We start from the raw sequence: 14,042 nt of genomic DNA on the forward strand, positions 1-14,042 counted from the left end.
GGGACAGTGCTTGTGATCTGACAGTGGGCGACACGCCAGGCCGGTGGGGGAGCAGGGCCAGGGTTAGGGGTCAGGAAGCAGGGGAGGTCATGCCAGGTATTCTCGAGAAGAGTCATCATGAAGTGAGCATGTGGGACCAGCCGAAACAATCCCCTGCTTGTGCACACGTGTGTGTTCACTTACATCAGCACACACTCCCTTCACTAAACTAGCCAAGGGGTTTGGGGGGGGAGGAGTCATGAATCTACAAACATCTCAGAGAGACCAGGGAGGGGGAGATGCAACCTATCAAGATAGGCACCCAGATTCAGCTGGAGTGAGCACCTGCTGGGAGGGCTCCTGGGATGTGGCGGGGGGAGTGAAGGCTGGGCTCTGGCCCAAGGAGCTCAGACATTAGCCTAGGGATAGGCTAATGCTCAGAAAACTGCCGTGTGGCCCATGACGAGTGTGAGACAAGGTGACAAGATTGTTCCCATGTGTCGGGGAGATCAGGGTCCAGTTATAGGAATCACTGGGATTTTGAGGCGGGCCTGTTGGGACAGGTGGCGATGGAAACAGCATCCCAGCCAGGGAGAGAAAGTGAGGGGCCCCTGAGGATGTGTGCAGGGGAGCGGAAGGTGGCCCTTGCGGAGAGTTTCTGGACTGTACAGGGAAGTGGCGGGAGATGAGCTGGAAAGGGAGCTTGAGGCCAAAGTGGGTCCTGAAGCAGGAGTTTTCATTTAGGTTGGATAAATAATAGGGAGTCCTTCCAAGACTCATTTATTCAAGAAGTATGTACTGACTTCAACCCCTCCCCCAGGGGCTCCCCCAGGTGCTGTGCGCGTCGGGAGCACACATTTCGGAGGGCTCCCAACCAGGGGCACCCAGGCTCCGCCCTGGGCCTCAGGGAGCCCCCCGCCAGCTACACAGGAAGGTGAGGCTGCGGCCGGCTCCAGGCTGGGGGCCAGGCTGTGAGCTAGGCATGGCAGTGGGAGGGGGCCGCTTTGTGGGTGAGGGCCCTTGGCAGGGTCAGTCACCAGTAAGGTCCCCTTAGCCAAGTCCTCCAGCAGATGACATAGGGAAGAAGCATCCCATCAGTGACGGGAATGGAGGGCCAGAAAAATGGGGCAAGGAGAGGGGAGTCAGGCGGCAGAGGAATGAGTACCCATCTTCCCCCCACCTCAGCCTGCGTGTGGCATGCTCCGGTCACCGGTCAGCGTGGCGGGGGGACTCCCGCCCAGCGCTCTTCTGGTCTTCTTGCCCATAGTCATCCTCCTCGTCCTGCTCTGTCTGAAGCTCTTTCACCTGCTTTGGAGCCTTCTGGTAGGCCGCCCGATTCCTAAGAGCAGTGAGGACAGAGGGGAAGGATTTGCCCTCACTCAGGCTGGAGGAGCTGGGCCCAGTGCTCCTTATGGGAAGATCAGCCATCGCACCTGCCGCCCCTCCCCGCCCAGATGCGAAGGGACCCTGGGCTGGGGGGCTGGCTCCGAGTGGACAGGCGGGTGGCACAGACTTGCTCTGCTCATGAGCTCAGAGTGTTATAGGAACGGGCCGGCTCCGCCAGACCAGGAGGGACCAGCCCCTGGAGGGGCCCCCACCCGCGCTTGCCCCAGACAGGCCACAAGAAGCCTAGGGAACTACGGGCCTTGCAGTCAAGCACCAGGATGGCAAGGCCACTTGGGGGCCACTGTCCCCGGGGGTGGTGTGAGTGGCAAAGGCCATGAGGTGCTGTGACACGTCCTCGCCCTCTGCTCAGGACCCCGCCAACAGGTGCCCGCAAACACTCACGGCGCCATGTCCTCAGCCTCATCCTCCTGCTGGCGGCAGCAGCAACAGTAGATGACAATGCCAAGGATGATGATGGCCGCAATCAGGCCGCCCGCAATGCCCGCATACAAGGCCACGTTCATGGAGGCTGCAAGAGACAGAGCAGGGCAGCGGCACCTCCCGAGTCCTGACCTGAGCCCAGGCATCTGGGGCTGGTGAGCCAGGGTGAGGGAAGCCTCTGGGCAGGCCCAGCCTCCCTCCCAGCCCAGGGAGTACTGTCAGCTTCTAGTAACACGCCATGAAGGGCATGGCCTTGCAGAAAGGTGACCAGGTAGGTCTAGAGACTGCGCTTCAGGATGGAGGCGGACGCAAAGATGCACAGGCCAGTAGATCTGCATCTCAACACTCCCTGGGCGACCCAGGCTCCAGCCAAGTCCTCAGCTGTCAGCCATGCCAACTCGTAATCTAGCTTGTCCTTGAGCTGCTGGAGGTGACCCACCCCAAAAATAAGGTCCAGGCTCCGTGGCAGCTGACTCTGGACACTTCCCTCAGGCCCACTGAGTGGCCCTAAAGGCAGGCAGGGCTGAGCAGGTCTCCAGAAGTCAGTCTGAGGCTCTACTTGCAAAGAACCAAGGGAACTGGACTGACCTCTAGGCCGGGAGTGTCTGGCTGAGGTCACCCCAGCTACCCTGCCGAAGAGGCTCCCCAATTCACCTCCACAGCGTCTCTCTCAGCTGCCTCTTTGGACCCCAAGCCAGTGATCTTTCAGCCTTGGTCCACTCCCCTCCCCCCCTCGCCCCCCAGCCCGCTCTTACGAGGTCTGACAGCCACAGTGATGTTACAGGACGCGGTCCCCACCTCATTGCTGGAGGTGCAGATGTAATAACCCGACATATCTGTGGAGATGTTCTTCAGAGACAAGGTCTGGCCTGTGACTGGGAAGGAAGAACAGTGAGGGTGAGGAGCCCAGGCACCACAGGTCAGTGGAAACACCTAGGAATCTGGAGACCTGAATGCCTAGGCAGACACGAGCACTGCGGCTGAACTGGTCCGAGCCTCCTCTGAAACATGGAGAGAGACAGAGTATCCACCTCTAGGCCTCCCAGGACAGCTGCAGGCAGGATGCCCAATTCTGAAGTGCTCAGAATTCAGTCAGGCCCCCTGGTTCTGCCCCTGATTAATTCTGTGACCTTGGCCCAGGAACTTAGCTTCACTGAACCTTAGCTTCTCTATTTATAAATAACAAGAGTCCGTGTGAGGCACGCTAATAGCATAAAATGAGGTACTGATCAATGCAAGCCCACATCGGAACACCTGATGTGTAGTAAGTGCTCGGGAAACATAAAATACATATGTATTACATGAAAATGCTTTCTAATTAGAAGATATGGTTATAACCACTTTTATGGTCTTCCGAAACTGAGTCCTTGAGCTTGGACTCGTGGAAGAAGTCTTTGAGAAATCAAGAATGGTCCAATAGTCCTCATGAGAAACCTTCCTGCTAAATCTGTGATCCTATGGATCTCTTCACCTTGAAAGGGAGAGCTTTATGCTTAGACCTCTTTATATGCCCTGTCCTCAAAGATGCTTTGTCATAACTGCTATCTTGAGTGGAGAGTTAGAAACCATTTCCTCTAATCTGCGGCAGAGTTAGCCTCATAAGATTTTTTTTTTTTTTAAAGATTTTATTTATTTATTTGACAGAGAGATAGAGGGAGAACACAAGTAGGCAAAGGGAGAGGGAGAAGCAGGCTCCCCGCAGAGCAGGGAGCCCGATGCGGGACTCGATCCCAGGACCCTGGGATCATGACCTGAGCCGAAGGCAGCCGCTTAACCGACTGAGCCACCCAGGCACCCCAAGCCTCATAAGATCTTCTGCCACCAGGTGGTTGCATTTCATCCAGAGGAGATGTTTGACCTGGCAAGTGGGACCCAGTCACTGTACGGCTCAGACATTCCAGAGGTGGCTCCTAATCTTCAACAACAAGTCCAGGCTTTCTCTGACTCACTTATTTCGCTTAGTATTATACCCTCCAGTTCCATATTGTTGCAAATGGCAAGATTTCCTTCTTTTTTTATGGCTGAATATTACATTGCATACACATAACACTTCTTCTTTATCCATTCATCAGTGAATAGACACTTGGGCAGCTTCCATAACTTGACTATTGTAAATAATGCTGCTACAAACATAGGGGTGCATGTATCCCTTTGAATTTGTGTTTTTGTATTCTTTGAGTAAATACCCAGTAGTAGGATTACTGGATCATAGTGTAGTTCTATTTTTCACTTTTTGAGGAACCTCCATACTGTTGTCCATATATGTGGAATTTAAGAAACAAAACAACTGAGCAAAGGGAAAAAAAGAGAGACAAATCAAGAAAAAGATGCTTAACTCTAGAGAACAAACTGATGGTTACCGTGGGGGAAGGTTAAACAGGTGATGGGGATTAAGGAGCACACTTGTGATGAGCACCAGGTGATGTGTGAAAGTGTTGAATCCCTATATTGTACACCTGAAATTAATATTACACTGTGTGTTAACTGCAATTAAAATAAAAACGTAAAAAAAAAAAAACAAGTCCAAGCTTCTTAATGCCATCACAGGGTTACAGATCTGGTCCTGCAATCACCTCAGCTTTATCTCTGGCCAGTCCCCCTGCTGTGCGGCCCCCCCTTGCCCCACCTCCAATCTCTTGCCAGATTGTATCTGGTGCAGATTTCCCTTGTCTGGATGTGCTACTCTGTATACTTCCTCAAATGTGATGTCTTATGATTTTGTCAGCAATCTTGTACGGGAAGTGGGACAAATATTCAATCTCCAATGTCACCGATGTAACTGGAGGCTTCGAGAAGTTAAGGTACTTGCCACATGTCACAAAATTAAGAAATGATAAAGCGTAACAAAAATCCTGTTTTAGGTCTAGAACTCTCTGGAGCAGTTGACAATTTTCTTTAAAAAAATAGGTATTACACAACTAATGTAGGTTCATTATAAGAATTTGTACATGATATGAAGCTATTATTTAAATCAATCCAGTCCAGAAAACCTTTAGAAGCTTGATTGCCATAGCCCTAAAGATGAAGACAGTCTCTGTCCTGGCCTGAGGGCTGACAGACAAGAAACCAGGGTGATCACAGGGCGATTAGAGTTAGAAATGGAAATGCTATTTGAGTTTATAGCAAGGGAGTTTAATCTCATCTGAAGGGTCAGGGAAAGCTGGTATAAAGAACAGAGAATAAAATAAAATCATCCATAATTTCACCAGCTAGAAATAACAGCTGATGATTTGGGTTATTTTCTTCCAATCTTTTCCTATGTACTTTCTTCAGATTCTTCCCTTGAAACCCCCAGCTGTATCTTCTGGATGCTCATTCTCTATATGTTTCTACCCTAGAATTTCATGCCTCCAAATGTTTTCTGGAATATTGCTTACACATGACATTAACATACGGTACTAAAAAAGCAGTCCATGACCAAAGCAAATTTCAAAATCATTGAGAGAGGGTTAAATACATTTTTTAACAACAGAACTCTTAGAGCTTCTAATTTGCTAATGAGCACTGGGTGTCCCTAAGTGGAGGTTATAGTAATAATGGTCTTCTTTTCTTTTAAAATTTTTAAAAATTAAAGTTAGTTAACATACAGTGTATTATTAGTCTCAGGGGGAGAATTTAGTGATTCATCAGTTGCATATAACACCCAGTGCTCATTACCTCCTGTGCCCTCCCAGTGCCCATCACCCAGTTACCCCATCCCCCCACCCACCTCTCCTCGGTTTGTTTCCTAGAGTTCAGCATCTCTTATGATTTGCCTTCCTCTCTGTTTTTCTCTTATTTTCCCTTCCCTTTGCCTATGTTCATCTGTTTTGTTTCTTAAATTCCACATATGAGTGAAATCATATGATAATTGTCTCTCTCTTGACTTATTTTGCTTAACATAATACCCTCCAGTTCCATCCACATCATTGCAAATGGCAAGATTTCATTTTTTTTTTTTTTTGATGGCTAATATTCCCTCCTCTGACATCTTAACTCCTCCTCCCTAATGGTCTTATTTTCTAAACTAGTTGGATTTTTTTTTATTTTTAAGAGGCATCTTGGGGCACCTGGGTGACTCAGTCGGTTGAGCGTCCAACTCTTGATTTCGACTCAGGTCATGATCTCAAGGTTGTGAGATTGAGCCGAGTATCAGGCTCCACACTCAGCAGGGAGTCTGCTTGGGGTTCTCTCTCTCCCTCTCCCTCTGACCCTCTCCTGCTCTCTCTCTCTCTCAAATAAATAAATAAAATCTTTAAAAAAAAAAAAATAGAGATTCAGTCTATGTGTAAGGTGTACACAGCACATTGCCGACCGATCAGGACAGAAGACTTCAGACTGCCTCCAGGACCTTTCCGGTTATCAGAGCCCAGCTTTGGACTCCGGGCCTTGTTCCGCAAAGGAAACGGTGGACATTAGAAGCTGGTCTGGAATTAACCAGTGCATATCCAGTGCCACAAGATCTGCTCTGACTCTGAGCTTGGGCTCCCAAGCCCCTTTTCCTCTTGGAAACGACCTAATACAGTTTCTGAAAGCCGGCTAAAGCTGATGTTTTCGCTGCAGTGGCGACACCTTGTGGTCAAGAAGAGAAACGCACAGGACCGTCAGCCTCCCACTTCCCCCGGGCTCCAGCTGGGGAGATTTCCGCAGAGAGAAACCCCGTCTCCCAGAGGCACTGATGTCAAATTGGCAAGGTTTAACTTTCCTGTCCCTGGCCGCTCTCCACCCCCACAACCCTGACCCTATGGCTGCCACCTTTCACTCAGGATGCTCAAGATCCTCCCTGGCTGCAGGGCGCATACCCACCCTTTGATCCTTCAAGAACATCCTCCTCTAAAGTGCTCTAGCCCCCAGAATTACCCCTCCCTCCTTCCTTGATAGCCAAATTCCTACTCCTTCAGTGCATGAAGTTCAGCTGCCTTACAAAGGATATTCAGAACTATCACACATGGGATCTCCTCTTTCCTCTTCCCAGCCTTCTGGGTTTTCATCCCAGGGTTTTCAGATGAGGATACTAAGGGTCAGAGAGGCTGTGAGTGACTTCAGTCAGGACTGAAATTCTTATTTACTGATTCCAGAGTCCCTGTTCTTTTCGCTGCTGGCTTGTTTCCATTGATTACTAAGTGAAAGGAAGCAATCTCTTCTGTCTTCAGATAGAGAAGGGTGGAGGAACCCTTCTCTCAAATTGTCCACTGTGGACTGAAATGTTTTAAAAATCAGAACTGGGTTTGGTCTGACTCTGGTGCTCCGTGAGGCAAGTGGAGTCCGAAGGCTCTGAGAACGAACCCCACCCCGTTCCATCCAACACCAGATGCAAGCTTGCCTAGCTTTTACCATTAACCACACTCTTGGCTGGCACTCCCAGATCTGGACTCTGACTCTGAGCAAACCTTAACTTGAAGCAGGATGAAGCTTTTCCAAAGTAAGTATGTGAGTCTCCCTTTGACCCTCTTTCATGTCCTCAGGTTTCTCCCCTTTTGAATCACTGAAAGACGAAGGTTGGAAGTCTTTCCTGATGGAGGCCGGAGAGCATGAGCAGGGCAGTCATCTGTGATGCCCCTCAGAAGGTGCCTGGGGCTGCAGGGCAAAGGCCGGCCTCTCTGGCGCCATGCACAGGTTCTTCATGATCCCCCATCGCTGCTTTTCTTAAAGTGGTACCCCCTCCTCCCTGCAACGCATGCTCCCTACCCTTGGCTGCACAGAATTCTCGCGATTCCCGGGATATTTGCCATGCCTACCCTACTCATCCTTAAGGATCTAGCTCACGTACCACATAGTTAATAACACCTAGCATTAAGGAGTTCCATCTACCTACCAGGCATGGTCTCCATGCTTTACATGTACTTTTATTTAATCTTCACAGGAACTCTGTGAAGTAAGTACTAGTGTTATGCCCATTTTACAGATGTAGAAACTAAGGCACAGAGAGGCTATTGCCATGGTCACGTAGCTAACAAGTGGCAAGGCCAGGATTCAAGCCCACACCATGCTCTTAGCCACCATGCTACACTGCTGCCTCAGGGGCCCCCTCCTTGGAGAAGCCTTTTATGCCCTTATGCCTCCCCTGGTTTACAACAGCCCTGGCTATAAAACTAGCACGGTGCTCACCATGTAATCTTCGCCAGCCTTGGGTCTCCCTACACACACTTAGCTGGAAGGAAGGGCCGACCAGCCATTGTCCGTGGCACACCGTGGTGACCATTGCTGGAATCACCGGGTCGTGCACAGGCCAGAGAGGCAGGACCGTTGAACCCAGACGAGAGCTGCCAGGTGGTTTCCAGAAATTCCAGACACACTCGATAGTAATTTGCCAGCCAGAAATTTGTCAACAAAACTGGAAACTTGTTGAAATCCACAATATCCTTTCTAATTTACATTGGAGTGAGTGGGTTTTATTTATTTATTTATGTATTTATTACTTCTAAGAAGTTCTCGTTTGGCCCCCAGGTGAGTGAAGGACAGACTGACAAAGACCGTCCTTGTTTGACCAAAGCCCAGCCTGTCCATTCAGCCGGAGCGTCTCCACCCTCTGCTCCCCTCTCACTGCCCACTTCCTCCTCACCCACACCGAGCAGAGAGACCGCCCAGAAGTTAGGCCAGCCGGCAGCTTTCAGACCTTGTCTGTTTTGATCTCCAGGAATGCTGGCTGTGCCAGGGGCTACTGGGGCCCAAAGATACCACCGAGGAATCCCCCCCACCAGTGGGCACCAAGGTAATGACAGTAAGATATTTATATAGGGTTGTTTTGTTTTGTTTTTCAGTTTGTTTCCTGACCAAAGGTCAAAGAGCAAGCTGCCCAGTACAAAGCAGGTCTCCAGGCCACCACCACTGAACCTAAAGTCTCCTTCCCTGAGACTGAGGGACCCTTACAGCTGCCTGGTCGTGCAGGGGGCTGTGGCCACAAACGGAGGGCAGGTTTGGGAAGGAGGGCTTCCGTGGAGCCTGAGCCGGACCAGCCTGGATGGGGCATGCCGATGGGAATTCCCGCCCTTGAGTGGAGCCCCAGAGCTAGGCTTGAGGCTTCGAATGTATACTTTAGGACATGATCACAGTCAAAATGAAAACCCCACCTGGTGCTTTTGCACGGAGTGGCTATCCAGACGTGCTTATTCAAGGAACTGAATTGTGCAGAACAAAGATAACAGATGAAGATTTATTATGCGCTTCCACAGAGTGCTTTATGTGACTCACCTTTATTTTCCACAACAACCTGTGAGATGGGGATTATCATGAGAAGACTCAGAGATGCTGCAGGGGGGAGGAGGGGGCGAGGAAACGGGCAGCCCTTCAGGGAGACCTGACTGGTCAGGCCAGGATCTCCCCTGGCGGCCCTAGCATTTGCGGGTGGGGGCCTGTCCTCCCCACTGCCCCCGTTACCTGCTGGGGTTGGCCGCTCCTGGTTCAGGACGTCGTAGGCCTTCCATGTGTACTGAGGGGCCGGAGAGCCCTCCTTCGATTGGCAGGTCAGCTGGATGTCGTTCCCGATCACGGCCTCTCCCTTGATGCCGCATTCTGGCTTGGAGGGTGGCACTGCACAGGGGAAGGATCAGAGGGAAGGCACGAATCAGGTGGGGCGCGGTGACAGCCCCCTCCCGCCTCGGACACACACTCATACCGCTGTTTGTTCTCAGGCAGAGAAATTCATAGCCTACTGGTGAGAAATAGTGCTGTAAGGTCGATCCACCGCAAAAGATCTTGGTGGCCCTGTCACCATCACAGAGATGCAGCGCACACCTACATCAGGAAGCATCCTGAGTACAAGATTAGAGTCACCACCATTATAAATGGTGGGGACACTGAGGCCCAGAGAGGAGACTGGGTGGGACTGGAACCCAGGTCTCCTGACTCCACGTCCAGGGATCTCTCCACCAGCCCAGGAGAGCTCCTTCTGCTGTTGGCTCGTCTGTGCCATTTTAGGGAAACCTTGCAGTCCCCCAGTGTTCCCATCTGTAAGATGAGGGGACAACAGAATTTCTGTAAAGGGTCAAAGGTAATATTTTAGACGTTGTGGGCCACGTTATGGTGTCTGTCACTGTTTCCATGTTTTCAATAACCCTTTATAAATGTAAAAACCATTCTTGGCTTGCAGGCCATGTACGAAGAGGCGCAGGCTGGATTTGGCCATGTTTGCCTGCCCCTGGGTTAGGGAAAGGCCCCTCTCTCTGAAGCCCTTCAACTCAGACTTCTTAGGAAGGTTCCCTTTGTGTTAAGCACTGCCCTCGTCCTGGGTTTTGCTGAGAAAATGCAACTGCTCGGAGTAGCTGGGTGATTGGAGAGACCCCAGGTGGCAGCAGAGTTGCATGCTGGGTGACAACGAGGACCGAAGGGGTGGGGGTGGGGGCAGAAAGGAAGAGACAAGGAAAGGGAAGCCTACAGAAAGGAGGTTACAGAAACCAACAGGCCCCTCTACTCACAATCCTGACGTGATCTCCCACAATTCCCGAGGATCTTAAGCTGGTGCCATTCACTTGGCATTGCTGCAGGATGGCTCATCCTACACCACTGGGTAGGATGGCTCATTCTCCAAACCTTGTGGGGCACTTCCTGTACGTCTGATACCGCTAGGCACTGGGATGACATAGTGAGTGAGTCCCTGTGTTCGAGGAGTCCAGTGGGGGCAAAAGACAAGTAACTGGACCATGACCGGGCAGGAGGCAAGGCTGTGGGGGCGGGGAAGGTACAAGCAAGGGACACTGACCCCCACAGCCTGGGCTGTGACCTGGAGGAAGAGTGAAAGTAAGCAAGGCCAACAGTGGAGGTGGTGGTGGTCAGAGAGAGGTGAGGGCCCTCCACACAGAGGGAACAGCATGTGCAAAGGCCCTGAGGCAGGAAGAAGCATCAGGTATGCTTGAGACTTCAGGTAGCGTCCTTGGGGCTGGGGACGGGAAGAACAGGCAGTGCAGAGGGCTATTACTGAATCCCCCGTGGCAGGCCTGTCCCCTCCACCTCTTTCTTCAGACCCCTGGATGGTCTGCTTGCCCCGGTCAGTAGCACCACCCACTGCACCATCCAGACTGCACGGATGCACGGTCACTGAGCACGCAGAACGGCGCAGCCCCCTGTCTCCCCCCCCCCCCCCGGAGTGGCTGGGGGAAGCTACCTGGGATGCACCCGGCCGCCACTTCTGGTTTTTCTCTGAGACAGGCAAGGGGTTCTTGGGTGTGTGTGCCCCACAGCTCCTTCTTCTCTCCTGAGGGCCACCAGGTGTGGGACAAGCGTGGAGAAAATGACAGGCCCTCCCCCACACCAGCCCCAGCTGCACAGTCCCTAAACCTAAGAGGCCCAAGCTTGGTTCACGAGCCACCTTTTTATATCCTGGTCCAGGCCCCAGGGACTGAAGCAGCCTGGGCAGGAAGAGACTGCTGCCTTCGGACCACTCTGACAAGCAGCCGTCCGCCCCGCGGGCCCTGCAAACGGGTACAAGGAAGGTGAACACTGCTTCCCCAGAGACTGGCTCTAGGTCAGTGTTGATGAGCCAAGTGCCTCCTGAACTCTCCAGAGGTACAGGAACAGCCCTCTCCACGCATGAAAAGCACTCAGCCTGCTTCCCAGGGATGCCTTGACCAGGGGGCTACAACTTTCCCAGTTAGAGAGCCCGCCTGAACTATGACACCCCCGAAGAAGTGTCACATGGAGCCAGCCTCATACTTGGTGTGCATGACCATTGTCAAGCCTTTCCGTGACCAGCCTTCTCTGGGATCCGAGACAAAAAGGAGAGAGAACAGACCAAGGCAAAGGAGCATCTAGCACCTACAGAAACATAAAAAAGCAAGCTGGACATATCCGGAGGCTAGCTTTGCCAGGAGAAATTATTAAGGCAAAGCCTTCATTCACTCTGGAGGCAGCAGTAGAGGTAACAAGAGACCAGCCTTATGAAGGAGTGTGTCAGGTTTTTGTCCGTACCCCCCACACACACACACACCTGGGGCCCTTACCCCTCAGCCCCCAGGCTGTCCTCCCACCCCAGCTCACCCTAGGCACAACCCCCCCAACTCTGTCCTGATCCTTCTCTAAGGATTCCTTCCCCAGCCCCCCACCATCACAACCAGCTAGGACCTCGAATCAGCTCTAGTTTAAACAGCCCTTCCTGCGGGGCTGTGAGGCCTGCGGGGCTCCCGGAGATCTAGGGTTCTGGGTGGGCTCTTCCTACCTCCCAGACCGAAGGCGGCTGTACCTGGAGCTTTCGGGACGGGGCACCGCGCCGCTCCAAAGCCTGCGCCTCCCGCTGCAGACGCCAGGGGGCGCCAGAGGCCGGGGAGCTGCTCGGTTCCCACCCCCACCCCACCCCCACCCCTCCGGAGCGCCGCGTGCCGGGCCCCAGGGCCAGGTGGCTTCCCCCGGTGACCCGCTCTGCGTGCTCCGCCCCTGTCCGGAAGCTCTCCGCTCCCTCAGTTTACTGTGAGGTCGCCCAGCCCCGTGTGGGCGGCCCCGTATAATTAAAGCCCTTCTACCTAAAAAAAGCCCAGTAGCAAAAGCCATTTGGAAACAAAACTTTCTTTTAAAGATTTTTACTGGATTTCTGAACAGAGAGTACAAAATGATTTCTCTCTTTCCTTTCCTCTCTCTCTTTCTCTCTCTCTCGTTGTAAAGCAAAACACTGAGTTCCATAATCTCTGATTTAACTTGTATCTTTGCCCTTCTAGTTAGCTAGTTCCTGTCTTAAAATGAAGCTGGCCCTGGGAGGGAAGGAGGAATCGGACATTCACACGTAAGTGGGGTCTTGCTACCTTTCCCCCAACCAGCTTGTTGCCAGAGGAAAGTGGGAGCTACTTAAGGGAAGCCAGAAAGAGACGGAATCAGCCAGAAAAGGACCAGATCCGGAGAAGTGAGGGATTCAGGGCCATGGGTTTGGAGGAAGACCTACAGAATAGAAACTAGATAAAAATGTGCATTTTCTTAGCTTATAATATCTCTCCAAGGAGCTAACGCAAATAAAAATTAAGAGCTATGTACACAAAACAATTTGTTACAACATTATTCATAATGGCTTTGATTGGAACAGGCTGAATGTTCAGCCAGGGACAGGGGACTCTACCCACTCACCCAAGTAGCAGGGAGCTTAAGGGACTGTAGGTGCTAAGACAGCGGAAAGGGCTACCTGGTGAGGAATGAAAAGAGCAAAGAACCAACCCATTCGGCTACAAACTCAGTTATGACATGAACAAGCATGTGCACAGGAGCTGGAAGTCAACGTGGACAAGTACAAGACCTAGTGATACGAGTGAATGTTTTTCTTTTTTAGTTTCTCTCTCTTTTTTTCTAATTAGTATTTTTAACAGGCAAGGCAAACACAGTTATTTGTTTGGGTTTGGACTAAGGTTGCTATAGCAGCAGGAGGGAAGAGCAGAGCTCCATTTCAACAACTCACAGCCTTCTGTGCGCTACAGATCTCGAGCTGAGGGGCCCTCCAGAGAGCAGGCCCCTTGCTCTAAGGGTCCCGGGTAGACAAACACATCAGGCACCCCAGGTAGATTGGGAGCAACTAAAACACGGCTGTAAAAACGCTAGAAGGTGATAATGTGTGATGGCGACAGCCTCGTCCGTGAGCTGAGAGGGGCTGTGAATGTTCCTAAAGGTCTAAGACCATCAAGAGCCCCCGCCGTGAAAACCCAGAGACAATGAGGCACGCACTCATGGGCCAGTGGGGCTTCCATCTCCTGGACCCTAAGCAAAGACCTCCCACGTGGAAGAGCAGGTACAGAACCTCAGTTATCAATGAGTGATGTGTCCAAGATGCAGCTCTGTGGACAAATGAGGGCAAATGGCGTATCCAGGGCTCTCTCGGCTCTGCCCCGCCAACCTTCTGTTGGCATGGATCCAGGAAGCGCAGAGCTCAAGTTACTGCCGGGGCCAGCTAAAACATCACTGGCAAGCTTATGTCTGCTTTCAACTGACAGAGAGGGTACTTTGAAAAGGTAAGTAAACCTAGAAGAATTTGGGAATCCTCCTGACCTGGATCAATTACTGGCCGGGGGTGGCAGGCTTACGTGGTGGAGCCGCGCAGGGCTTTGCATTTGGGCCATGCTGTTTTGACGGAAGCTTGCACACTTTCTACAGGTGTCTCGAGCCTCAGCGTTCTGTTGAACGTGTTAGTACCCACTTCCACAGATGGATTGCAGAGATTAAAAGAGACAATAAATGTAAAGCTCTTAGATGCCTGGCACGTACCTGGTCCTCAGTAAATGGGAACTATTATGACCATGAATTTGTGGCAACTTTCCCACAGACCAAGGTCATTGCAAGTTGATGGTAGTTTT

At 51.6% G+C, this 14,042-nt stretch overlaps 1 protein-coding gene across 1 annotated transcript in view; it reads right to left on the reverse strand.

The window, feature by feature from the left end:
• Positions 1-876: 876 nt before the first annotated feature.
• The window catches only part of GPA33 (glycoprotein A33), a 38,552-nt gene continuing 25,386 nt past the window's right edge, over positions 877-14,042 (reverse strand). Inside the window, exons 4-7 of the mRNA XM_078078661.1 lie at positions 9,163-9,315; positions 2,562-2,681; positions 1,768-1,894; positions 877-1,318 (exon numbers count right to left, since the gene is read on the reverse strand). Of these exons, the coding sequence (XP_077934787.1) occupies positions 1,186-1,318; positions 1,768-1,894; positions 2,562-2,681; positions 9,163-9,315 (533 nt within the window). The 3' untranslated portion in view covers positions 877-1,185. The remainder of the gene's footprint in view (positions 1,319-1,767; positions 1,895-2,561; positions 2,682-9,162; positions 9,316-14,042) is intronic.

This window comes from Halichoerus grypus, chromosome 7 (genome assembly GCF_964656455.1).
Source record: "Halichoerus grypus chromosome 7, mHalGry1.hap1.1, whole genome shotgun sequence".
NCBI classification, from domain to species: Eukaryota; Metazoa; Chordata; class Mammalia; order Carnivora; family Phocidae; genus Halichoerus; species Halichoerus grypus.